A 23946-nucleotide genomic window follows, 5' to 3' on the forward strand; every position below is an offset into this window, starting at 1 on the left:
CTTGCTGAAGTTTGCTGCGACTTCAACGTACTAACCTACCACGTAGAGGGCTGAATGCTTCCCAAGAGTTTAGAAGCGATGAGGGGAGCTGATCGTCCCATCCCATGACCACCACGATATTAAGCCTACCAAGTTAACCTTGTCACGACCAGGCTCGATATACTGTTACCTTACCTGCCTTATCAATGTTGAGAAACTCCTAGAATCTCCACTTTTCACTTTCTCCTCAAGTATCATTAAACGCCTGACAGACAACCTTTGCATGCTACCACTTTATCCCAAGATCTGATTCATAACCCGGTTAAGTCAGACTATACTCATATGCAAAGCTGTTCTTCAACGCTTCTTCAGCAACTGCTGTGCCCGTCCGCTCAAGATGGCATCCCCCGGAGCTGCAACGAAAGGCTCCCCTGCTGAGCCAGTCAGCAAAGAGGATCAGTTATTGATTCTTCTGGCCCGTCTGATGGAGGGGGGGCAAGAGGATGAGGAGACATGCAAAGACTTGAATCAGCTCACAAAACTGCTCAACGATGACATTAAGGACGTCCAGAGTGGGAAGCCGTCCATCTGTGACGCCATCGACAGCGACTGTGTTGATACTCTCCTCGGATACCTAGACATGAGGCAGCCAGAAGCGGTCCGAGGCTTCGGGCTTCTAACCACATCGGCCTACCTCAAAGCAGCTGGAGATGATGGCCACAAGAAGCTTTCCGCGTTCTACTACGATCGAGTGAAGCGCGGCACCTACGACGACTACATTGTTGCATTTTGCGTTGCGTCGGCCTTGTTCCCCATTGTGCCAGATCTCATCAAGAGCCTGTTTCTCAGCGAAGGTTTCATTGCCAGCCTCGGTCCGCTAATGAGGCGAAAGTGGAAGAGCAGGAAGGTTGAGACTGCATGTCTGGAGATGCTCAACGCGGCATGTATGAACTCGGAATGCCGTGCGGCCGTGCAAAAGTACTGCGTCGAGTGGCTCGAGGAGATTGTAGACCAGGATCCGGACGAGATTGCTAAGTGCACCATGACGACGGAGCCTGACGTGCACCAGGCCGGATCGATCTCGATGCGAAAACACTCAGAGCAGGTGCAGAACCTCGCTGCTGTAATTCTCACCAAACTAAAGGTAAGCGTCTGCAGTTTGCTTCGTTTTGTATGACTTTTGCATCAGGGCATAGATTGATCTGACTACCAGGCATAAAGGCAACACAACCGCCAGAGTCCACCATCGAATTACCCGAGGAACGGGTGGGCTTGGCAACCACAAGTATCGAGGATCTCAGCAAGAAGTTCACCAAAGTCCTCCTCGAAGACCCAGAACATGGCCGGCAGAGCTCCATCGAGGGACTTGCCTACGCATCTCTTCAGCCCAAAGTAAAAGAATCATTGTCGGAAGATAAGGTTTTCCTAAAAGCACTTGTTGAAACGCTCAAAGATGCTCCAGCTCGATCATCCCTGACCTATGGAGCACTGAGCATTGTCGTCAACCTCACCCGTTATGAGCCTGCTCAATCAGAAGAGCAGAAGCGCATGGCGCAACTCAAGGCGTATGCAAATGCAGCCGGAAAGCTAAAACAGGATCCGTTGAACGATGACGACCACGTCAGCGCCAGGTGCATGCGCATTTTCGAGGCCGGCATCGTCCCAATCCTAGTCTCGCACAGCAAAGACGGGTCGGTAGCATCATTATCACTCATTGTACAAATCATCTACTCCCTGTCCGTTACACCTAAGCTCCGGGGTCAACTGGCTCAGCAGGGTGCTGTCCGCCTTCTCATCGCTGCGTGGACCGCACTCTCGGCCACCAACGATGCGTCAACTAGTGTTGCTCGACGCACCTCAGCTCAGGCCCTCGCACGCATCCTTATATCAACAAACCCCGCCCATGTGTTTGGCGGTACTCGCCCAACGCCAATCAGCGCAGCTATCCGTCCCTTGGCCTCCATCGTACCACCTGACGACTCGACAGAGACACGAGATCTACTCCCAACCTTTGAGGCACTTATGGCCCTCACCAACCTCGCGTCAACAGAAGACCAAGATACTCGGCGCGCAATAGTACGTGCAGTATTTCCCGACCTCGAGGAGCAGGTCTTGAGCTCGAATGCAAAAGTACAACGTGCGGCCACAGAGCTCATTTGCAATCTGGCCCAATGTCCAGAAGGGGCTGCCCCTTTTGCAGACGGATCACCCCAGGCCAGTACTAGGGTTCACATTCTCCTAGCACTATGTGATGCCGAGGACGAGGGCACCCGCAACGCAGCCGGCGGAACGCTGGCCAACCTATCAGCACATGAGGCTGTCGTACGGGCGATACTTGCGCGAGGCGAGCGTGGCATACAAATCTTGCTGGGGATGTGTGGGGAGGGCAGCAGCGATGATCTCAGGCAGCGTGGCGCTTTTGTGTTGCTCAACATGGCGGCGACTGAAGGTGAGGCTGGTCGATTGTCACGGGAGAAGATCAAGGCCGAGAATGGGGCGACGGTCCTCACAGAGTGTGCAAAGAAGACGAGGCGGCCCGAGGTGCTGGAAATCGCGGTCGCGGCGCTTAAGGCGCTTCTTGAGGCAGAATGAAGAAGAAAGGGCGGGACTCTTACTTGGAACAACGGTGTCAAATAGTGGTGAGGTCAATGGGCGGATATCATTTTACCAAGCCTGAAATTAACGACAGCTCTTTGCTGATTTCAGGAAGAATGAGAAGTGCTACCGCTTTGTTCATGACGAATGTTCTTTAGTGGCATGAAGTGAAGTCGACTTTGAGATCTCTGCTGCCTAGATGAGATAGGCAGCCTCATCACGCTACGCTGTAGACAGCTCAAAGCATACACATTGTGTGGATCTGGTTATGGACAAGACAAAGGGACTAACGGTCTATTTTATACCATTCCCCTTTCTTGAAGACCAGATACACCATGCTATTACAAAACTATATTGGCTGTGCTTGGACCCTTGCCGTCCTTACCTGCCCTTCCATCTCAACCTGCCAACCCACTGCGCAAAGGCGGCGATCTCATCCTGCGCCATCAGCAAGTCGACGGTGTAGTAGTACCTGGCGAGGTCCTCGTGGGACGCGAACCTGTGGACTGTGTTGTGGCAGGCCCTGCACAGCCAGGCGACGTTCTGCAGCTCATCCTCGCGGTGCCACCCCCTCTTGAGCACCTTGTCGTGCACCATGCGCGGGATGAGGTGGTGGTACGTCAGGTGGATCCAGTCACGGCCGCACAGCTCGCACTCGTCCGCCTGCCCGCGCGTCACCTTGACGGGGGCAGCCGTCGCGGTGGTGATGTACGCCGTCACGACCGGCGCGAGCAAGTCCTCCGGGTCGCCGTAGGCCGACAGGGCGGTGGAGACGTCCGGGTCCACCGCGGTGGGCAGCACGGCGGTCAGGCTGGGCCCCGTCAGGGGCAGGCTGTACCGGTCGGCCAGGGACGGGTCCTCGGTCCAGCTGCGGTTTGTCAGGAGCCGCAGTTCAGGGGGCAGCAGGTCGAATGTGGTGTCGGCGACGTACCCGATGAACTCGGAGAGCTCCTCGGCGTCGTCGTTTTGCGCTTGTGGTGGCGGAGCCGTGGTGGTGGTGACGGTCTCGGCGGACCCCGCACCGGCAACATCGGGGTCCGGCTGGTGAGTGGTGGATTTTCTACGAGAGTTGCGCTTGGAAGATCTTTTCTTTTTTGTTTTTGTTTCCGTCTGCTGGGAAAGCCGCTCCACTAGAACGGCCGAGACGCAATCGCGAAAGATGTCGATGTTGTGATTTGCGGTCGAGTCGGTGTCATCCTCCATTTGTTCTACCGCGGTTGTACGCTACAGTCTACAGTATCTGCCAACAAAAGTCTGGGACAGTCAACCTCGTGAACGACAGTATGAGGTAATTGTGACTTTTTTTGTTGGATATTTGGAGAACACTGTATGTATGCTTGTGAAATTTGTAAAACGGAGATATGGAGATATTGATCAGCGATCTTCCTACAGCTTAAATGACATCATTGGATAAAAGACGCGTCGCGATGACATTGAATCATTAAACTCTATGGTACTGTAAGCCTCTTCGTTTCTACCCCGCTGCTACCTACAACGTGAAAAGCCCCAGTGGACCTAGCTCCTGCTGCACAAGCTCTTGACGATAACTTTAGATACCTTAGCTTACACTGATAGGTTAAGCTTGTATGCAGGTACTCTTTCTTCTGAACTTTTACTGATGAAAAGGCAATTACTCGCCCAACGAAAGAGAGAAAAAAAAACGCACCAAACACATTAAAAATAAACAAAAAACGCAAAACGAGCAAACGCGATGCCAAATATAAGCATAGCCTTTGATCTATACGGCACTCTGCTGTCGACAGATGCCATCTCGGACCAGGTGGCCGAGATGTGTGGCGATGAAACAAAAGCCAAGCAAATCACGAGCCTCTGGAGGAGATACCAGCTCGAATACAGCTGGAGGATCACAGCAATGGGTTAGTCTCCAACGAATAAAAAAAAAGACGCATAAAACCCACTCCCACAACGGCAGTTAAAAACAAGAAAAAAAAACAAAAACTCACCAAAAAACCTACACCCACACCACCCTCGTTCTCCTTTTTCCAGGAATATACCGCCCCTTTGCCGACATCACCGAAGCGGCCCTCAAGCATGCCGCCGCCGAGGCCGGCGTGCCCCTGAGCACGGAGGCCGTGGCCGCGCTGCAGCGCAGCTACGACGCGCTGTCCGTCTACGGCGACGTGGAGCAGGGCCTGCGGCAGCTCGAGTCGGAGCGGCGCGAGGGCGGCCGCGACGTGCGCTGCTTCATCTTCAGCAACGGCACCGCGGCCGCCGTGAGCGCGAGCGTCGCCAGCTCGCCCACGCTGTCGCGCTACGCGGCCGTCTTTGAGAAGCCGCCGCTCAGCGTCGAGGCCGTGGGCGCCTTCAAGCCCGCCAGCGCCGTCTACGACCACCTCGTCGCCGAGGCCACGGCGAGCAGGAGCGGCAGCGGTGGGAGCGGAGGCGACGGTGCGGTCGGTGTCGATGATGTGTGGCTGGTCACGGCGAACCCGTTTGATGTTGTTGGTGCCAGGGCCAGCGGCATCAAGGTGGTGTGGATTGACAGGGCGGGCACGGGGTGGATCGACCGGCTCGGGGAGGTGATTGGGACGGATATCGGGCCTACGCATATCGAGGCTGGGGTGCACGAGGCTGTTTTGAGGATTCTTTACAGTTATGTGTAACAAGGAACTCGAGGCTCTTTTTCAGGGTCTGTGGAATCATATCTACTATAAAATTACTGCGATAAAGTGTAAAGTGAAAAGTGTGATGTCAGTCTCTCTGAGCAGCAAACACAAAAACATGTGTCTTCTACCACAGTCTTTCCCAGCACCTCCTCGCAAAACTCATCTGGGCCAGCCTAGCCCTCTCCACCTCCTCGATACCACCCTCCTCCCAGTGCCTGCACTCATCGTCGACCTCCTTCTTGCCCGAGTAGAGATCCGCCTCCCTGGGGTCGACCAGCTTTGTCCTCTTGACGACCTTCCAGAACACGTACATAAAGGCGCCAAACCCGAGGGCAAAGTACGCCGTGATGAAGGAGCGCACGTCAAAGGGTCCAAGCGCATCGAAGCCGACGAACAAGACGGCCACGCAGCCGAGGAACAGGGCCAGGTAGGCCGAGTAAGGGGTGAAGGGGGCGAGGAACGGCAGCGTCTGGGGGTCCATGCCCTGGGCCTTGCGGGCGCGGTAGAAGCCGATGAAGGTGATCATCATCATGGTGTAGGTCATGATGAGTGCCGTGGTGGTCAGGTCGACGAACCAGAAGAAGACCTCGACGGCCGAGTTGGACGAGACGAGGAAGGTGATGCACGAGATGAGCGACACGGTCAGCACGCAGTAGAGCGGCACGCCCTGCTTGGTGCAGTAGAGCAGGAATTGGGGCGCCTGGTTGTCGCGCGCCAGGCCGTAGAGCGTGCGTGAGGCAGAGTAGAGGTAGGCGTTGCCGCAGGACCTGGAGATGAAGCATGTGTTAGCATACAGGTTATGTACAGATTTGTGCGCATAAGAGCGCAGGGGAACTGCAATATGAAGAGCAAAAGAAAGGAAAAAAAAAACAAAAAAAAAAAAAAACTAACCATCCAGAAAGCATAATGGCAGCGTTGATAATGTGAGGAAGCACACGGATGCCAAGGTTCTCAATTCCAATGACCCAAGGACTGGCAGCAGCACCGGAGGCGCCGTCGGCCAAGGCCCCCATGAGCCTGGGATCCCTGGAGCTGCAGATGATGCCGACACAGAGGACGCCGATAAAGTAGAATCCGACGAGACGGTAAAAGATGAGCTTGGCAACACGGGGGATGGTGCGCCTCGGGTTCACAATCTCGCCGGCGGCCAGGGCGATCATGTCGGGACCGGCAATGGTGAAAGCAGCATAGATGACAACCTTCCACCAGCCGAGGAACCTCCCAGTGTCGCCCTGCGCCAGGTACGGGTGTATGTAGTTGCCATCGCCCCAGTTCCTGAAGCCGTAGACGTCGTGCTGCGGGTTCCCGCCGGCCATGGTGACGATGGTGAGGATGATGAGGCCGAACAGCAGGATGACCTTTGTGGACGCCATGATGAACTCGCTCTCGCCATACCACTTTACGGCCACGACGTTGAGCATGATGCACAGGACCATGGCCATGGCGATCCAGACGGCCGGGTTGATGTCCTTGCTCCAGTACTGCATTATGGTGGCGACGGCGGCGTATTCGGTGCAGACCAGCATCAGGCCGGCGAAGAAGTAGGTCCAGCCCATGGCAAAGCCGAGGGCGGGGTCGACGAAGCGGCGGGCGAGCTCAAAGATTGTGCCGCGGATGGGCAGGTAGGCGCACATCTCGGCGACGCACAGGTTGAGCGGCCAGATGTAGAGGAGACCCCAGAAGGCGTAGCCAAGAAGGACAGAGAGAGGACCTGCTTTGGAGAGCACTCCACCGATACCGACCCCTAGATCACAAAGAAATCGTTGCAATTAGCATCTTTCTCCCCCGGCAAAGCTGAGGTGGTGGTTGCGTCTTTTTCTCTCTTTTTTTTTCTAGAGTTAGTACTCACAGAGTCCAGTACCGATAGAGCCTCCAATGGCCATGAGCTGCACGTGGCGAGGGCTGAGACCGCGTTGAGTCTCTCCATACTTGGCCACGACATCAGCATCGCGATCGACACCGACGACCTGACCATCAGCCATGTCGCTGTCGCTAGGCGAACGGCCTAGCCCAACGCTCTTCTCATCGACAGCGGCCATGTTGTCGGTTTTGTTGAAGACTGCGGGCGAGTCTATGGCCGGATATGTGTGTGCTTGACTCGGGACTTGGAATAGATAAAACTATTCTAGGTCAAGATCTAGATCTAGTTGGGCATAGATCGGTCAAGTCAGACAGACCACACACACAAATCTTGTCGTACTCAACAGCGAAGCGAGCGAGATGCGAGACAGAAGAAGACAGGAAAAGAACAAGGCATACGGGGGATCGGCCAACACTTTAAAAGGGTTCCCGACACACACACACAAACATCGTTCCTGTGCCTAGCCCGGAAAAAAAATACCTGGAGCCCAAGAACCACGTCAAATATTCCCCATCGCGTCTCGAGTCCCTAGGGCCCCTTGCACGTATAGGCTGACAGGTCGGGGTTGACCCCAACTCCAAAAAGGCTGCTCTTGGTTTGCGTCTATGCATACTGAGCTGCCATTCGACGGAGGTTCCGAGGAGGGGTCTACCCTACCCGGGTGCACTAGGGAGAAGTGAAAGGTGCCTTACTGTGGGTAAAGCCAGATGGAACCGACGATAGTACACCAGTTTGTGGGTGAGAAATGGATAACAAAAGATTCATTGTCGCCTTACCATTGGGCAATTCTGTCGTAGGTATGGACGAGGAGCGGGGCATGCGGAGACGTGGACCATGCCGCCGAAAACCGGGGGGGTTGTTAGATAATATCCTACTGAAGTGCCTAGAAATGAGATGTTACAAGGGACCCAACGAAGGGTAATTGGCAGTTTAGTACGTCAATTGGGAGACAAAGTGCTATGGAGACCGTCCGATAAAGACCAGTCTGGCAGAGCCTCAGGTGCGTTTTTTTTTGTGTTATCTCTCTGGGCGGAGAAAAATCTTAAGACATTGGCCCATCGATAATAATTTCCGGTTGTTAAAAGTAATCGCATTAGGTATACAGGAGAAAGATACTATGGTGTTCTTGTTTTTTCTGCTTGCTTTCCTCTCGTCCCACCTTTTCAACAACAATACTGATCTACAAACAACATCACTCCATTCCTCCTTTGCTGCGCGCTGCCTGCTCGCGAAACTCCGGTCGCATTCTTTCTGTTGGTAGTAAATGACTCGCAATCTCCAAGTCTTGTTTGCGGAGAAGAGCACCTCGTCTTTTTACGTGGTATTTCTATCCATTTACCCCCTCTTCCCCAAACGATTTACCCCATAGTCATTACGTACAAATTCCGATATGCAAACACAAAAAAAAGGAAAACTGGGGTTCTCTCCGAAGCGCTCTTTTTTTAGGATTTTAATGTCTCTTTTTCTATCAAACAAAAGGAATCGAAACATGCAGAACAGCCGAGCTGAATAGAAAATGGCCTGTCGGTTTGATCAAAGGATGCGTATGGATGGTAGGCGACTCCACTCTTATTACTGCCTACCTCGAGCCAACAAAAGAAAAGATACCTTTCAGTGCTACGTACAACCCGTATATTGTACAGTATCTACGGTAGTATCACTAGGAGAGATATCAAATGGAGAGGTAGGTACTTAAGGTGGTTGGTTTGCCACAATCGGCTCTCGGTCGGACAGGGGTCCCGGCAATTCGCTGACCGCGTGGACTTGCCGTATAGGGCTTAGCGTCACCATGTTCCTTATCGGATCCAGGTACGGCGGTCGTGTGTCATGGCAAACCGGGGCTATTTTCTGTAAGTAATTAATTGCAGTATTATCAAGCACCTTGTCTGGCAAATGATAATATCTCTCTCTCTCCCTCCTGGTCGGCTCACAGGTTTCATTTAACGTGCTGACGCCAACATCACGTCCACCTCAAAGAGCGACCCCACTGCTCCATCACCTTCGATCTGCAAAACGAGCATTCATTTTCCGGCTTCTTTCAAACGTCCCGTTTTCTGTACTTTGGACCAATCACGTGACACCCGCTTTCTTCACCCCTATAGACCAAAGACCACAACACTTCCGGAACGGATACCAACCCGGTGGAACAAAACATGCCATGGAAGATGTGTTGCAGCAGAAGCAGACATAAGAAAATATCTTCATTAGCTATTCCTATTCATGATCGTCATGGGCGTCCGGTCCCTTTTAATGTTTTAAGCCCCGCTTTACTATCCAGAGATAGCTTTCCCAACCATTTATACGCCAGCGCCGATACGCCTAGCACCTGCTAATCTTTACCCAAAAAAAAAGAAAAAAAAATAACGAAAAAAAAACCGAAACAAAAACTCAAGATATTGAATTTCGCCGCTTTCCTTCATCTGGCCTCGCAACTTCTGACCTCACCATGTCTGATCTGGTATATCTCCCCTCCAGCGACGGCTCCCAACTCGGCGACTTGGCCTGCGCCCTGCCCAAGAACGCAACGGCCGTCTCGTCCGAGGAGCCCGTCACGACGGACATGGGATCCGTCCTGGGTCTCGATGGCCTGTTTTCCACCTTTCTCGATGCGGCGTGGTCGTTTGCCGTTACCCATTGTATTACGATCGCCGAGAAGAGGACTATCGGGGTGGGTGGGCGCGGCCGTCAGCCTAATTTCTTTTTATTTATTTTTTCTTCTCCCTCCTTCGCAGATGGCTCGGCCGGCATGGGCAAGAAAAAACCGAGCAGAAAACTTACTGTCGCTGTTGCAGCACATCAGGCATAGCCACGAAACCTCGCCATTCAACACGGTCAGGACGGTGAGATTACTGCTCCTCGCCCGAGACATCATTGTCAGTCAGTGTTGACCCCCAGCTTGTTGACCGGGCAAACTGCAACGGAACTACGTACGTGACGCTGCTCACGAGTGTGCAGCAGGAGCCGATAAAGGTTCTCATCGCCAGCCTCTGAAGCCTAATATTTGGTGCCGTTCTCGGCATGCTCACCGAGTGCAGCTGGACTGTCATGGGTCTTGCAAAGGTGAGCTTGACCGAGTATAGTTCTGTTGTTATTGGAGTAGTGAAGCTGTCAGCACCCAAACTTGGCTGCCCAGATAAGGGGGCACTTTATTAAGACCAAACTCACTTAATAATGGGATAAGGAAGAGAAGAGTGAGGTAGACGTTGACAAAGGCGTCGAATGTGATCAGGGGTATCATGACGGGCTGTTTCATGCCAATGACACACATTCCACTATCGTAATCCGTGATACGACTGCGACGAGGTTAGTCGAGCTCCAAATACTTTGAGTATGGGTGGGTGGGTGGATTCGTTTGACATACAAGGTAAAGTTCAGAATCACAATGATTATATATACCCCTGTGACGACAATGAATCAGTTCCACATATTCCAGAACCCCTATTCTTTTGCATGGACCAACAACATACCCATCATGCCGAAAGAGTTGACCAGGTATAGCTTGGATCGAAGACGGGATTTACTCGAATCTCGAACAATGTGCTGATTTTTTTTTTGCGAGTTGTCAGAAAAACCGAGAAGGTCCACATCAAATGCGCATCCACTCCACGGGGATCCGTGACGTACCACTCGATCGACCAGAAATAGGTATATGAACTGTTGTATATATATATATCAGTTCAAAAAGCTGCCCATTTGAATGAAAAGCCACAGCACACAGCCTCCCTTACCACTTTGGTCGCCACATATGCGCCGAGACAGAGAAAAGTTGCTGCTGAGCACGTCGCGTAGTTGAGCTCCGAGCCGAATCCAAACTGCAGTATGGAGGAACCAAATACAAAGGTGAATGACATTGTATATATTGACAGAACCACTAGGATGGGAAGTTTGTCAGAATATTTGGTCGAGCTCTCCATATATAAAAAGGAAATGAGGAAGAATCTTCTGTCTTTCTGAGCACTCACGCCATTGTATATATGGCAATCTGAGCCAGCTTTTCACAATACGAGCCTTGTTCACTGCACCAGAAACGGGTCGTCAGCTGTTTGTCCGGATAGCTTACCAAGTAACTCCCGACCCGTAGAGGAGAGCCGATGAGGAGGAAAGCTGAGGGGGATGCGGCGTACTGGTGAAGCAGGCCAAGATACAACAAGAAATCAAGGCGATGACGACGCTAACCGGCCTCGTCGCAAAGGGCTGTTCGTATTTCCCTCCTCCCCGTCTCGTCAGCAGCGGTAGTCCATCTGTGTCCGCAGTCGCCCACGACGTCGCAGCAGCTATCGAGGGAGCCATCATCTGGGGGCGCAGCAGCGGCCGTGCCGATCTGATCCTGTCGTCGCCGGGGGAAGCCGCAGCAGTGATGATCGACTCCCAAGTCCGCCTCCTCGCTCTCGTGATGGTGCGGATGGGGTTTTATTTCCCACACGTGGTGGCCCGTAATGACGTAAACCTGGTGTCCGTAGAGAAGATTGCATCTGGGATTTGAGAGGGGGTGGTTTGGCCCGTGGGGGTGAGGCTCGGCTAGTGGCCTTTTTTTTCCTTTTTTCCTTTTTTGTCTTGTTGCGACTTTAACCCGAGTTAAAGTTTTTCGGGGGGTGGTCGTCGTGGCGAGCAAACGTTGGAAATAGCGCCGCTTGTCCCCTTGTCACTGTATGCAACAAATAGTGGTTGTTATCGGTAAGTGATGCAATATCGTAGACGGGTGTTGATTTTTCCCATGTTTCGAACCCAGAGTTTCCAAAATGCCTTAACAAAAACAAAAAGAAAAAGAGTCGTGACTTGGAGGATGGTACTGACCGGGATCAAGAGTTTCTTAAGGGGGAAGTTGCCACGGGGGAAGCTCCGAGCAGCTTTAGCAGCTTAGGTTGTTATGCAGCTGCAGAGAGCACTGGATCTGATCGGCGCAAAGCCCAAAAAAGTGCGTTTCACACGTGCGATGCCAAAACAGAAGGACGGATCTCGATAGACATCAGATGGTCTCTCTTTTTTTATTTTTGTTTTTTTCCTTCTTCACTCGTCTGCAAGGGCTCGGAATTCTGGGGCAAAGCAAGTTCACTGCCCGGTTTTGGGGAGCGTCGCGCAAAGCTGACTTGGTTGTTTTCTTGGCTATGTGGTAGGTATGAAAGAAAGCAAACTCTCTGTAGACCCCATATCATCCATTAGTGAAAATAATTAATGCCAACTCAGTCAGTCAGTCGGTTGGTTGTGTGGGGGAGGAGCGCCTTGTGAGATCATACCCTCTCGAATTAAGGTTTGCTGTGATATCATCCCAACTACCGACCAATGACTCGGTATAGAGTTGTGGTTGTGCATAGTATTACTGAGAAATCGGAGAAAGAATCGTAAGCACTACATGAATTTAAATATAGTGCTCTGCTTGAATTATAGTACTATAGTACGGGGGCGGCCCACCATGATTTGAGGCAGCCGAGATCTTGACTTGTGAAGTACGAGACAAAAAGACTGTTGAACAGTTCAAGTCGCGTTTCTTATCCGTAGCTCAGTTACAGCTAATGTACCTTGGCTATTTAAGTGTCTATACCCTATGTACACACTATGCAGCCCTTGCAGCCCTTGCAGCAATAAGCCAGGCTAGGCTAAGCTAAGCTAAGCTAAGCTAAGGTACCTATCAAAATGAAAATAGCATGCCAAAAACTGGCCTACACAATTTGGACCTCAAGAACCCATTGGCTTCTACGTTTGTCCTCTTCTACTACCTTACACCAAAACGCACAATGCCATGGTCCTTAATTTCTTCATCCCAAATTTTACTCATACTCAAATCCCTTGCTCGGCCTCAGGAAAAAGAAATAGCATGCCATGAAGCAAAAATTTCGTCTGAACATTGAGAGAGGCTGGGAGCTTACCAAGTAAGGGTGAAAATGAACTTTATCGCCGGGGGGGCAAGTTTCGAAACAACAGTACCCCATGATTACTGGCTTTACGTGATAGGTACAAACATCACCCGGATTACATGATATCTATCACCCGTACCTATTCACTGCATACCTCGCTGGCAATTGGCCACCCCCACCACTTACCTTGCGTGGGATTAATTCTCGACTTAAACTTCTCGATTTGGAAAAAAAAGTCACGTTGTTCAAGTTCCCGACTTACCCTCCCACAAAAAGAAAAGGCTGAGGTAAGACTTTTGACAAGCACCGACCTGACTAGTAAGTCCGCGGTGGACTTATGGGGGGACGTGGGCGTGCTCCGTCTTGGGGTCCCGGTTGCCACCGTCCAAGTAATGAACGCTCCCCCTTGATAATACTGGGTAAAAGTTCATCACATATGCTGCCCCGGACTTACTCAAAATACTGGTACGACTAAATCCGGCGTCACTGTCTGCATCGTTGTTGTAGTATAACCGTACCATCGGTTGTTCGACAAGGGGCTGGCCGATAAAATCCCGTCTGTTTACTGTGTACTACCAAGGCCTTTAGCACGTTTTGATGTCGACATCATCGAGATGGTCGGATGAGGGTGTCGCCGCTCTGAACAAGTGTCCCCAGGACGAGTTCAGGGGGGATCCGGATATTTGTAAAGGTTATGTTAGGTGTAATGCCTTTTTGTCTGGGCGACGGGGTGCAACTTGGGGCCATGCTCGTTGGTCTTGACAAGAGTGTGCAGCTTTACAAGGACCAATCAAAACACAAGGGCTCTTCAATAGTATTTGAAAGCAATTGAAGTTGCTGCTATGGCGGTTATGACTGCTGTTTTCCCCCCTTGTCCGTTCTTTCTTAAGATGGTTGCCGGACAGATTGACATTTGCATCCTTCAGCCTCTTCGTTAGCCGCTTTATCATAATTCTCTACCCCAAGATTGTGACCAAGATAATCCCAAGCGACACGTCTTGTCTGCTGCCTAACTCAGCTTGTCAATTCAATAACCATTTCCATCGAGAAGAGGAGCTGCAAACAAAATGAGGCTATACCCAGCAAAAGTAGCCAGAATTAGCTACCTAGCCAATCAAGGTTTGCTCTAAGGATAACGAGCCTCCAGGACATGACGAAATCTAGATCTAGTCAGGAAATTCCAGCAACAAAAAAGGAGCCTTTCCAAGATCAGTTTCAGCCTTGTCCAGGGAGTGATGAGTGCCATGAATAGCTGTCTGTCTGGATTTTACCTTAGCTGATCGGCGCGGCTACGTCACTGATCGTCTTTCCTTGGTGCCTGACAGAAGGCCGACGTTTCTTGTGGGTGGGAACGGATCGAGAAAATTTCGGCACAAACGAACAAAAAGACCTCTAAAAATCAAGTCAGGGGGTTGAGAACTTGCCTCGTTTGCGGCTTCCACATTTCACTTTCCGCACCTCGCCTTCCGCAACCGGCCTTGCTTTCTACCCTCTTCAATCTGCCGACCAAACTGCCGACGGATAAGTCTTTGAAACTACCTCTTTCGTTCAACGGGCACCATGCACTCCAATCTTTTGCTTCATTCTTGTGCACCTTTCCATGATCTAAGCTCGAACATTTTCCGCATTCCATCGACCACTAGCTTTCAAGCTTGGTTTGCTCGAGGTCCGGATGCAATCTAGGACCACTCACCAGTGTAGCAACTACAACCAGCCTCGAAACAAGCACCTTCCATATCAGGTACCCAAGTTTGCTCAAACAAATGATGCTTTCTCCTACGTCTAGGTAGCAAGTCGAGGCCCTATCGGCAAGATCTCCAAGAGACCCGCTCATGAATCCAGCCATATATTGCCCTTGATGCCGTCTCAGGCTAATTTTCTTCAAGATCATCAAGACTGTCAATGAATAGCGAGCTGATTAACACCAATCGTCACGCTGGCGTCACGCATTTCCCAGCCCAACGGAGAGCGAACGATATCAGCACCGAGGCATGACTGCTGTCTTACCCGCCACTGATGCATTCCTGCCTCCTGTCAGCGCAATAGCCTTAAGCCAAAGGAATAAAAGATTCTTGACCTAGCAACAAAGTATTGGTACCAGCAATTAGTGCCGACGTGGCAACACGCCTACCAGTATCTGTCATCCCAAGAAGTAGGTCAAATTCTCCCTGAATCGCATATAGAGGTCGTTGTCATGAATTGAGCTGTATGCAAGGCTTCGGGGCAGCCATGTTTTCATTTAGATTCTCTGAATCTGTAATTTGAGTGTTATTTATGAGTTTTCCAAATCAACAGACGACAGGACTTTTCTCGTTCTTGTGATTCCTGCCCAATATTGATCTTGCCCAGATCAGATTATCAAGGCGCCCAACAAAGATATTGGACCAGGCTCACTTAGTTCACAATCAGCGCCTACAAGAATACAACGGCTAAACAGGTTATCATCACACATTTGTGTTGATGATAGACTCCGGTGATTACTGAGCGCAGGCCGACACAGTTCAAGGGCTACATCGGACGACCGTTGCACAGGAAGAAGGCCCAGTTGCCAGGTCTTTCCACTACCCAAGCATGCTTCCACATTCGTCCTGTTCCTTGCAGCATGCATCGGACTCGTCCGTGGCCCAGGCAAATAATTGCTGATTTTTGCATAGATGCCGGCCCGAAGCTCAGGAACGGCAGTTGGTGCCAATCGGACGAGACGAACAGGGCATGTTCAATTTATGGTGTGATCAATTGTACAAGGAGCAGCGCATCCGCGACACTGCCAAAGGCAGCTGGTGAATTGAACGACGTCAGGAGTAAATGGGCTCTTACGAAGCAAACAAGGGCTTTCTGAGCTGCCAACTCATTATCGCTGACATGGGTGATTACCACATCACTTACCACGCCATACAGAGTCTTAAGCATATTCTCAACCATCAATCTCGTAAGCAACTGACAGTCCAGCAAGATTGATGTGACTTGTTTCTCCTGGAAATGCAATTCACCATGTCAATCTGGCTGACCGACCGTCTGATAGCCCATCAGGATGGTTGGTCCACGACGACGAGAAGAATGTCAGGACCAGCTGGATCCAGTCTTGGGGTTCAGCCGCTGTACGGAAGGGCCCTTCCCGAAATCCAGAGGAATGCGGTCTTCCCGACACCGAACAGGCAAGGGTACTGTGTACGAAACCGCACCTGGTCTACCTCCGGCCTCGTAACATTGCCTCAAAACCTACAACATGTGTGCCTGAGCTTGGACCCTGCGGCCCATGACTTTAAGAGATTGACATTTCCTCTTCGATTCTTGTCACGGTCCTGGCTCTTTCGGACCACACAAGCTTTCCCCCGGAGTCCTATTTGCCATAGGGTAGTTGCCATTGTCACTCCGGAGTGCAAAAAGATTTAAGCTTGCTGGCAAACGTCATTGACTAAACTTCTGGACTTTTCTCGACTTAGTCCTTTTCTTGTCCTTGTTCATATCCTATTCATTGTCTTCCTTTTCTTCTCAATCATAACTGCGTGTTCTTTTGTACTCCTGCGTATACCCCCTTTTTTTCGTCTTACTACCATATACCCCCTCGAGACTCCAGACAGTACCAGAGAACAGCAGTCATAAGGGCAACACCATAATGCGCGGCTCGTTGGTGACAAAGGCTTGCGTGGCCGCCTCAGCAGGCGGCAGCTTGGTGCTCGCCTATCCAGGAATGGGGCGGATGAACGAGTTGATCGCACAAATAAAAGCCCAGGGTTCCATCAACTCGACCATTCGACACGAAGGCGACCTAATCACGAGTGGTCCCATACTGGCACCTTCACCTCTTGACTCAACCGAGGTCATCGGTGATCTCGTCGACATCCCCGATGCTGGACTCACAGTTGTGGGCAGGTCCGTTCGAAACATTCTAGTCCGCGCCCCAAACGAGCCCGCCGAGGGCACCGACATTTATCCCTCCATCGACTCGGTCCCAGACATGGGCACGCCCGCGTGCAGGGCCGACGTCTGCTGCATCTGGTGGTATGTCGGATACGACATGTATGACATGTTCACGGCGAGAGATGGCAGCTGCACAAAAGCTGCACAGGCAGCCATTCGTCTAGGTTTCCACGACGCTGCCGGCTGGTCCAAAGGCACGGCACCGATCGGGGGTGCGGACGGTTCCATCGTGCTGGCCCCTGAGGAGATGGCTCGGCGGGACAACCGTGGCTTGGCCGAGATCGTCGACCAAATGCAAGAATGGTACGACTACTACAACGAATACGGCGTCGGTATGGCGGACCTGATCCAATTCGGCGCCACCGTAGCGGCCGTGTCGTGTCCACAGGGCCCACGCATCCGGTCCTTCATCGGCCGTATCGACTCGCGCGTGCCCGCCCCTGAAGGACTCCTCCCGCCCGTCGAAGGCAGCGCCGAATTCAACATTGAACTTTTTGTCAACAAAACTATTATGCCCAACGGGCTTGCGGCGCTGCTGGGGGCGCACACCACGAGCAACCAGCGGTTCGTCAACGCGGACCGCGAGGGCGACGCGCAGGACAGCTCGCCGGGCTACTGGGACACACAATTCTACCGCGACACCCTGGCGTTCCCCGGCGGCGATCCGGACGTCTTTACCTTCCAGAGCGACGTCAACCTGTCACTGGACCCGCGGACCGGACCCAGGTTTCTCGACTTTGCACGCATGGGCGTCGAGCAGCGCGCGTGGAACGCCGAGTACGCCAGGGAGTACGTCCGCCTGAGCATGCTGGGCGTCTACAACATCAACAACCTCGTCGAGTGCACGCGCGCCATGCCGCCTGCCTATGACCAGGAATGGTGGGCCCTGAGGAGGAGGGTCAAGCGCAAGGTTCCCAGCCGCTTCAGCGAACCCAAGAAGCCAAGAGAAGAGGAGGTGGCTCCCGTTGCCGATTCGGTATAATCCAAAACCAAAGGAGGGGGTTTCGAAATTCGTGTCTTGTGTTGTTTTATACCTGGGCTTGATTTCTTTAGGGTATGGTAAGGTAAGGTACGGTACATTCATCTTGGAAAGCGGCGTTTTTTGGTGTTGGTTGCTTTTTTTCATTCTTCTTTTTTTTGGCATATTTTCTTGTTTGGGATGTCTCTCTGATCAGAGTCTTTATAGTACCGGAGTTTTGTTAGACATCTATGCGATGTGGTTGACCTTTTGTTTCATGTACTTAGCTGTAGTTCTGCCTGAGATAATGGTTTCTTCTGTTTTATGCATCGAGCTTGTTCTCCCAACTTCCAGCGTATTGAGGTTCTCAGATGTTGGTCTCAATAGTACTGTCCATGTTGTCAATGGGATTGTAGGTAACCAACCCATAAGTGCAGGTTAGGCAAATATCAAGCGGGCCGGCAAACAAATGCGTCAAAGATGGACTCAGAACTCACTCACTTGACAAATGTACCATGGCCGACATCGATTCCAAAAAAGAATTCCACCAAAGTTGTTGCAACCAACGCCCAACAGACCTGCAAATCCACATAATTGTAATCAAGCATCATTCCAACCATGACGGACGACGAGGTAAAGCAAACCCCCTTGGTCAGCGCCTCGAACCCCAATTCAAGACAACTTACTAACACAATCTTGTTCACTCCCCATGAAGCAGGCCGCCTGGCTTGCAACCTACAACCGCCGCCTCGCCACAAACGAGCAGATCCTCGTCGAGGTCCGGAGCTTCCTCGAGGATATCCACACATTCCAAAACGACTGCGTCGACAGGAACACAAGATTCAAGGCCATCTGCGCCCGATACGACGCCCTCTTCCTCGCCCCGGCGTCCACCCCCGGCTCGAGCGCCGCCTACCTCGCATCGCAGCGCGCGGCCACCACGGACCACAACCTGGACGTCGAGCGCTACGACGCCGCCGTCGACGCCCTGCAGACCGAGCTGGTGGTTCTGGAGCGCGACTTGGGCCTCCACGAGCACAGAAAGTCGCGGGAGACGGCGGCTGCGATCCGACACCTGCGCGCCGAGGCGGCGGGCGTGCGGGAGCCCAACCTCTGGTACGAGGTGTGGAGGTCGCGGTGCCATGGGCGCAGGGACGCGGGCACGTATGCGTCGGGGTGCATCGAGATCCTGAGCACGGCAGTTGCGAGGTGCGCGGCGGTCATCTCCGAGCACCGGGCCAACTGCGCTTCCATCAACGACCGCCACATCAAGGCGCAGCTGAAAATCAGGGCGGAGGGTATCGCCATGAGGTACGGGGTGCAACCCAGCGCCGAGTTCATGGAGCGGCCTAGTCAAGACGGCCTGGCGAGACTTCAAGAGCAGGGAGAGGCGGCGTCGACAGATTGGACGCTAGAGAGGAGAAACGTCAGTCGTTCGAGGATTGAAAGGCAGGAGAAGCTGTTGCAGAAGCAGCTCGAGCAGAAAAATACCCTGGAGCGCTACTATTCCCGTACGAAGATGTTCCACCAACGGGCTTTAGATCTCATTGATGACAACATATACGACCTCAAGAACAAAATGACCGATGTCAAAGCAGCAGAGGTTATAGAGACACTGGAGCTCTGGGTCGAGCTTGTTGATGTGCCGGACCTTGATTCCAGCAACGGCTCGTCTCCCCCCGAATCCACCGAGTCCCGATGACGGGCCAGCGGGGGCCATATTGTGGCTCTGGATAGAATGGCGGATGATGCCTTGCAAGGACCGCAGGTACCTGGTCAAGTCTTGGTGAGGATCCATATTGGCTCTTAACCTGTTCTGGTTTTACAAAGATGAAGACATGGTTAATCGGTTGATTGACGAATGGGTTTGTTCGTGTAAGGGAGCGACAATCTCAATTATTGCTAGGGTTCAAGAGAGCGGGAACTATGGCAAGGTCAATGCAAGGCTTGTAACATCACAGAATATAATTTCTTTCTGCTACCAAGAGCCTGGCCCCGTGCATTCCCAACTGTTGTTTCCAATTGATCTCGACCATGGATATCTCATGCATGAGTCTCGATAAAGTTTGTATATCATCAGCAATGATTGTGAGGCAAACGAGTGATGAAATGAGTTGGCAGGCTGTAGAACATGCGAAACTAGGCATAAAAATCTCTAGCATACAAGAACTGTTGCAGTCGATGGTTAGAATATACTCGGTTGTTTTACTGGGTCGCGGTAGTAGCGAAGTTTAAACAGCACCAAGAAGCAAGTGGATCCCGTTTTGATGCACGGCTGACTAATCTAATGATGCAACGTCAACATGCCCCGCTCCTCCCCAGCTTGTCTTTGCAGCTGCAGTTCAAAAAAAAGTTGCTGATAAGATAACACGAGAAAAGTCTCGAGCTCCCTCTTCTATCCGCCAAAGTCCTGCCTACTGCCCCAACTGCCTACCCAACTTGCTTCGCGCAGTGCCGACAACCCCTATTATTCACCAGCTTCTTGAATAGAGCCGCGGCTCATCCTGATTGAAGCAATGGGTAAACGAAAGAGCGAACAGCACCGAGGCCACCATGGGCGCAAGAGGAGGAGATTGGCGGCCGAACGCGAGAATGAGGCGGCCGAGGAAGCCAAGCACAACATCGAGGAGCAACCCGCCGAATTGAACATAATCCATGACGACTTCATACCTCTCGATGAAGACACCGGTGCAGCAGGCCCTCCAGAGACGCGCGAGTATTTTGGAATGCTCACCGAAGACGAGCAGGAGGAGTTCAAGCGACTAGACAATGCCCTCGAGGACGACGACCCGAACGTGGACCGTGAGGAGCTCCTCGCCACGATATTTGAAGTGGCCAAGGGCAAGGAACTCAAGCTCGCCTGTAGTCAGTCGTGCTCGAGGTTGATGGAGCGGTTGATTCTGCTGTCAAACACAAGGCAGAAGAAGGGCCTTTTCGATGCCTTTGCGAACCATTTCCCGACGCTCGTCACTCACAGATTCGGCAGTCATTGCTGTGAGCAGCTGTTCTTGCAGTCTGCTCCGGTAATCACCCGAGAGCTGACTGGAGAGGTTGAGGGCAACGATAAGGATGCACAGGAGGAGGGCGCCGGGGACGGTGCAGAGAAGCAGCCCTTGTTGACCATGGAGGAGCTGTTCTTGTTAGTCTTGGATGAGCTTGAGGAGCATTTGACCGTCCTGATGACCGACACCTTCGGCTCCCACACACTCCGAGTGCTACTCACCGTCCTTTCCGGTAGGCCGCTGAGTCAAGTGGCGACCAAAAGCCTACTTCAGAGCAAGAGAAAGGAGCAGATCGCTTTACCAGACGGGTGGACAGCAACGGAGGAAACTGGCGACCAACCGAGAGCTGTTCCGGCATGCTTCGATATGGCAGTTCGCAAGATTATATCCGATGTTTTAGTTGCACTAGACCCGACCATGCTCGCCGTCATGGTCAAGCACCCTACTGGCAATCCAATCCTGCAACTGCTGCTCGAGCTTGACATTGCGCTCAATACAAAAGCCAACAGCAAACGCAAGTCAAAAGCTCAGGAAGCGGAGGAGGCAAAGTTGGAGGCAGCTGAAGAAAAGCCCAAGGAGGAAGCGGGTGCGCCACAAACCTTGCTTGAGCGCCTACTTCCCGGTGCACCGTCCACCTTGAGCGAAGAGACCTCGGAAGCGGCAAGGTTTGTCAGTGGCACGATCTACGACTCGATAGGATCACGCCTGCTCGAAACACTCGTAAGCCATTGCCCAGGCAAGATATTCAAAGGCCTGTGGAGTCACATCATTGGGCCTCGGTTTGAGACACTCCTCCGTAACGAGACGGCAACATATGTAGCAATGAAGGCATTGGTCAGGCTGAGTCGAGAGGACTTGGCGGACGCCGTGCTTAAGACGATACCGAAAGTGGAAATGCTAGTGTCGAAAGGCCGCTTCAATATCTTGACGCTGCTGTTTGAGCGCTGTCATGCCCGTGAAGCCTCTGTATCAGCAGATGCTCTGCTAAAGGCTGTAACAGAGGCGTGCAGCGCATTGGGTGGATCACTTGTCCGCACGCTGTGTTATCTTGACGACGAGGACACCAACAAGGAAGAAAAGAAAGACAAGGTCAAAAAAGCTGAAAAGGACCAAGGCGACAAGAAAGACAAGAAGGATAAGAAGGACAAGAAGGATAAAAAGGAGAAGAAGGACAGAAAAGACAAACCGGCCGTTTCTCAAGAGAAGGAACCTCTTGCAGATCCACCAAAGAAGAAGGATGATCTCATCCGCAATGGCACCAAGTTGGCAACAACCATGATACAAATTGGTGGGAAACCGGCACAGGCCGTACAGGGCTCTCTCCTCTTCCTTGACCAAGAAAAGCTGCTGCACCTAGCGACATCGTCAACCGCGACAGCCAAATTCTTGACAGCAGCCTTGTCCGCTCCGTCTTCGAACCCCATCTACCACAAGATGCTGGTAACGGCACTCAAGCCGCACGCCATGGAGCTCGCGCATTCGTTCACCGGATCATTCGTGATCAACGCCGTCGCGCTGATTCCCTCCAAGGCAGAGGGATTCGCGCTTCCCTTCTTTATCAAGCAAAGCATCGTCGAGTTGCTGACCGCTGACGATGCGAGCCTACGCAGCACTCCCCAGGGCAGGAAGGTCTGGGCTGCGTGGAAGGGCGAGCTGTGGGTTCGCAAGCGGGCAGAGTGGATACGGTGGGCGAAGGAGGTCGAGCCCGAGGAGGCCCGGTGGGCAAAGACGCCACAGCCGAGAGTCAAGGAAGAGCGTCCGGGTCAGAAAGGGGATAAGAAGGATGGGAGAGGCCCGAATGGCCGTCAGTTTACAGACAAAGATGGCAAGGACAAGGACAAGAAGAGAAAAAAGCAGGAGGCAGATGAGTGAATGTCAGCCTAGAGCCGTAACAGATTATTGGCTTCTGTAGATACCCCAGAGTCGACGAATAAATGTAACTCGGTACCCATTCCAGGAGTTGAAAATTTTGACAAATTCTGATCATACTGTCACATCACGATGATGGTTTTATGGAATACATTATCAGGGGTATCGCCGTACCATGAACGCCGGTCTATAAAATCAGATCTATGTCTCCTCCCCATTGAAACACCCATATATCTAAATCCCAAAAGCCAATCACAGTCCATCAAGATGAAGTAAGAGGAAGGCTGCCTTGGTCCCACCGCCGTTCTAAGTGATCTGGCCGAATGGTAAGTCATCTATACCATGCGCTGACGCTAGTCTATGATGGGGACCACCAGATGAGGACGTACAATTTGCTGTTCTTGCATGACCGTCTATGATTGTGTTCATGAGTAGTAGCCATGGCTGGACTGTCTCGACTCTGAGCTCTAGAGTGTTTTATGCCATTTCCCGTCAGCAAACCCTTTTTTTCCACCTTGTTCCAGGAACAAATGTCCCGTTGTGGGTGACGAAAAAAAAAGCTCAAACACTTACCCCGTGGCTCTTGGTCCTGGAACCATCGCTCTTCCCGCCCTTCTTCGCCCCGCCCGACTGGCCCTGGGAGCTCGAAGACGCCGAGCCTCCGACGCTGCGCGTGCCGCCCTCGCCCGTGTGTTTGCCCATGTCGTAGCCGCTTCGAGGCATGACTGCTGAAGTTTTGTGTTTTTTTTGTTTATGATACTATTTTCGGCAAAAAGAAAGAAGGGCTTGATGTGAACTTGGGGCAGAATGGCTGTGAGATGTGTTTGATGGAGGGAGGCAAGTGCTGCAAGTGGTTAAGTTATGGATTGTTTTAAAAGGTTGTCAGAGGAGATGGCGAGGTCGCTGGTTGTGAGGCTGTCGGCGATGACGAGCTAGTTACATGTGAGGAGACTTATTCGGATTCACTAGAGACGGAAAGCCAAACTGGCAGACCAAAGTCTTATACATCTCAAGAACTGCCTGCTGCCGGCTACCTGGGAGGGTGAGGGAGATGGAGCTTTCCAGCAAGAGCGGCATTATCATCAGCTCACGCAGGTTTTGCTGCTACCTGTCATTGTTCTGGAAACAGAATCTCGGAGTCGCCGTGATTAAGAGGCACAAGAATAGGACCGCCTCCTTTGCAGTATGCCCCTCTGCCAAGATGAGATTGGTGACAACTCAACTTTCTTTCCTGTCTTGTTTGGAGAGGGTATCGTTATCACAAAACGACAATGGTGTGCCC

General features: G+C 52.1%; 12 protein-coding genes across 12 annotated transcripts; 7 read left to right on the forward strand and 5 right to left on the reverse strand.

Annotated features, from left to right (window-relative positions):
- Positions 1-6: 6 nt before the first annotated feature.
- MGG_03876 (uncharacterized protein) lies at positions 7-3276 on the forward strand. The gene is made up of 2 exons (XM_003719955.1): positions 7-1123; positions 1201-3276. The coding sequence occupies exons 1-2, from the start codon at positions 377-379 to the stop codon at positions 2569-2571; spliced, it is 2118 nt and encodes a 705-aa protein (XP_003720003.1). The 5' UTR covers positions 7-376; the 3' UTR covers positions 2572-3276.
- Positions 2865-4004, reverse strand: MGG_12086 (uncharacterized protein). The gene has a single exon (XM_003719956.1). It carries the CDS (start codon positions 3775-3777, stop codon positions 2956-2958), a length of 822 nt encoding a protein of 273 aa, XP_003720004.1. The 5' UTR covers positions 3778-4004; the 3' UTR covers positions 2865-2955.
- A 48-nt stretch (positions 4005-4052) lies between these two features.
- On the forward strand, positions 4053-5341 carry MGG_14936 (haloacid dehalogenase). The gene is made up of 2 exons (XM_003719957.1): positions 4053-4451; positions 4582-5341. Exons 1-2 carry the CDS (start codon positions 4286-4288, stop codon positions 5196-5198), a joined length of 783 nt encoding a protein of 260 aa, XP_003720005.1. The 5' UTR covers positions 4053-4285; the 3' UTR covers positions 5199-5341.
- Positions 5192-7957, reverse strand: MGG_14937 (proline permease). The gene is made up of 3 exons (XM_003719958.1): positions 7051-7957; positions 6093-6945; positions 5192-5968 (listed from the first exon to the last, which is right to left on the reverse strand). The coding sequence occupies exons 1-3, from the start codon at positions 7238-7240 to the stop codon at positions 5326-5328; spliced, it is 1686 nt and encodes a 561-aa protein (XP_003720006.1). The 5' UTR covers positions 7241-7957; the 3' UTR covers positions 5192-5325.
- An 894-nt stretch (positions 7958-8851) lies between these two features.
- MGG_14938 (uncharacterized protein) lies at positions 8852-9253 on the forward strand (the record flags this gene model as incomplete). The annotated part of the gene is made up of 2 exons (XM_003719959.1): positions 8852-8912; positions 9165-9253. The coding sequence occupies 2 exons, from the start codon at positions 8852-8854 to the stop codon at positions 9251-9253; spliced, it is 150 nt and encodes a 49-aa protein (XP_003720007.1).
- Positions 9254-9450: 197 nt separating this feature from the next.
- Positions 9451-10913, reverse strand: MGG_14939 (uncharacterized protein; the record flags this gene model as incomplete). Its single annotated transcript, XM_003719960.1, has 8 exons — positions 9451-9722; positions 9841-9911; positions 9994-10102; positions 10228-10355; positions 10424-10460; positions 10530-10602; positions 10687-10716; positions 10791-10913. 8 exons carry the CDS (start codon positions 10911-10913, stop codon positions 9451-9453), a joined length of 843 nt encoding a protein of 280 aa, XP_003720008.1.
- A 311-nt stretch (positions 10914-11224) lies between these two features.
- On the forward strand, positions 11225-11573 carry MGG_12081 (uncharacterized protein; the record flags this gene model as incomplete). Its single annotated transcript, XM_003719961.1, has 2 exons — positions 11225-11458; positions 11523-11573. 2 exons carry the CDS (start codon positions 11225-11227, stop codon positions 11571-11573), a joined length of 285 nt encoding a protein of 94 aa, XP_003720009.1.
- A 4103-nt stretch (positions 11574-15676) lies between these two features.
- On the reverse strand, positions 15677-16441 carry MGG_17734 (uncharacterized protein; the record flags this gene model as incomplete). Its single annotated transcript, XM_003719962.1, has 3 exons — positions 16138-16441; positions 15923-16025; positions 15677-15840 (listed from the first exon to the last, which is right to left on the reverse strand). Coding segments are annotated over exons 1-3 (409 nt in total), but the record flags the coding sequence as incomplete, so codon positions are not given.
- Positions 16442-16530: 89 nt separating this feature from the next.
- Positions 16531-17817, forward strand: MGG_14940 (ligninase C; the record flags this gene model as incomplete). The annotated part of the gene is made up of 1 exon (XM_003719963.1): positions 16531-17817. One exon carries the CDS (start codon positions 16531-16533, stop codon positions 17815-17817), a length of 1287 nt encoding a protein of 428 aa, XP_003720011.1.
- A 685-nt stretch (positions 17818-18502) lies between these two features.
- On the forward strand, positions 18503-19495 carry MGG_14941 (uncharacterized protein; the record flags this gene model as incomplete). Its single annotated transcript, XM_003719964.1, has 1 exon — positions 18503-19495. One exon carries the CDS (start codon positions 18503-18505, stop codon positions 19493-19495), a length of 993 nt encoding a protein of 330 aa, XP_003720012.1.
- A 667-nt stretch (positions 19496-20162) lies between these two features.
- Positions 20163-22876, forward strand: MGG_03872 (uncharacterized protein). The gene has a single exon (XM_003719965.1). The coding sequence runs from the start codon at positions 20310-20312 to the stop codon at positions 22665-22667; it is 2358 nt and encodes a 785-aa protein (XP_003720013.1). The 5' UTR covers positions 20163-20309; the 3' UTR covers positions 22668-22876.
- Positions 22866-23387, reverse strand: MGG_17735 (uncharacterized protein; the record flags this gene model as incomplete). The annotated part of the gene is made up of 3 exons (XM_003719966.1): positions 22866-22898; positions 23054-23077; positions 23238-23387. 3 exons carry the CDS (start codon positions 23385-23387, stop codon positions 22866-22868), a joined length of 207 nt encoding a protein of 68 aa, XP_003720014.1.
- Between the last annotated feature and the right edge of the window lie 559 nt (positions 23388-23946).

The sequence above is a fragment of the Pyricularia oryzae genome, chromosome 6 (assembly GCF_000002495.2).
Source record: "Pyricularia oryzae 70-15 chromosome 6, whole genome shotgun sequence".
Classification (NCBI taxonomy): domain Eukaryota; kingdom Fungi; phylum Ascomycota; class Sordariomycetes; order Magnaporthales; family Pyriculariaceae; genus Pyricularia; species Pyricularia oryzae.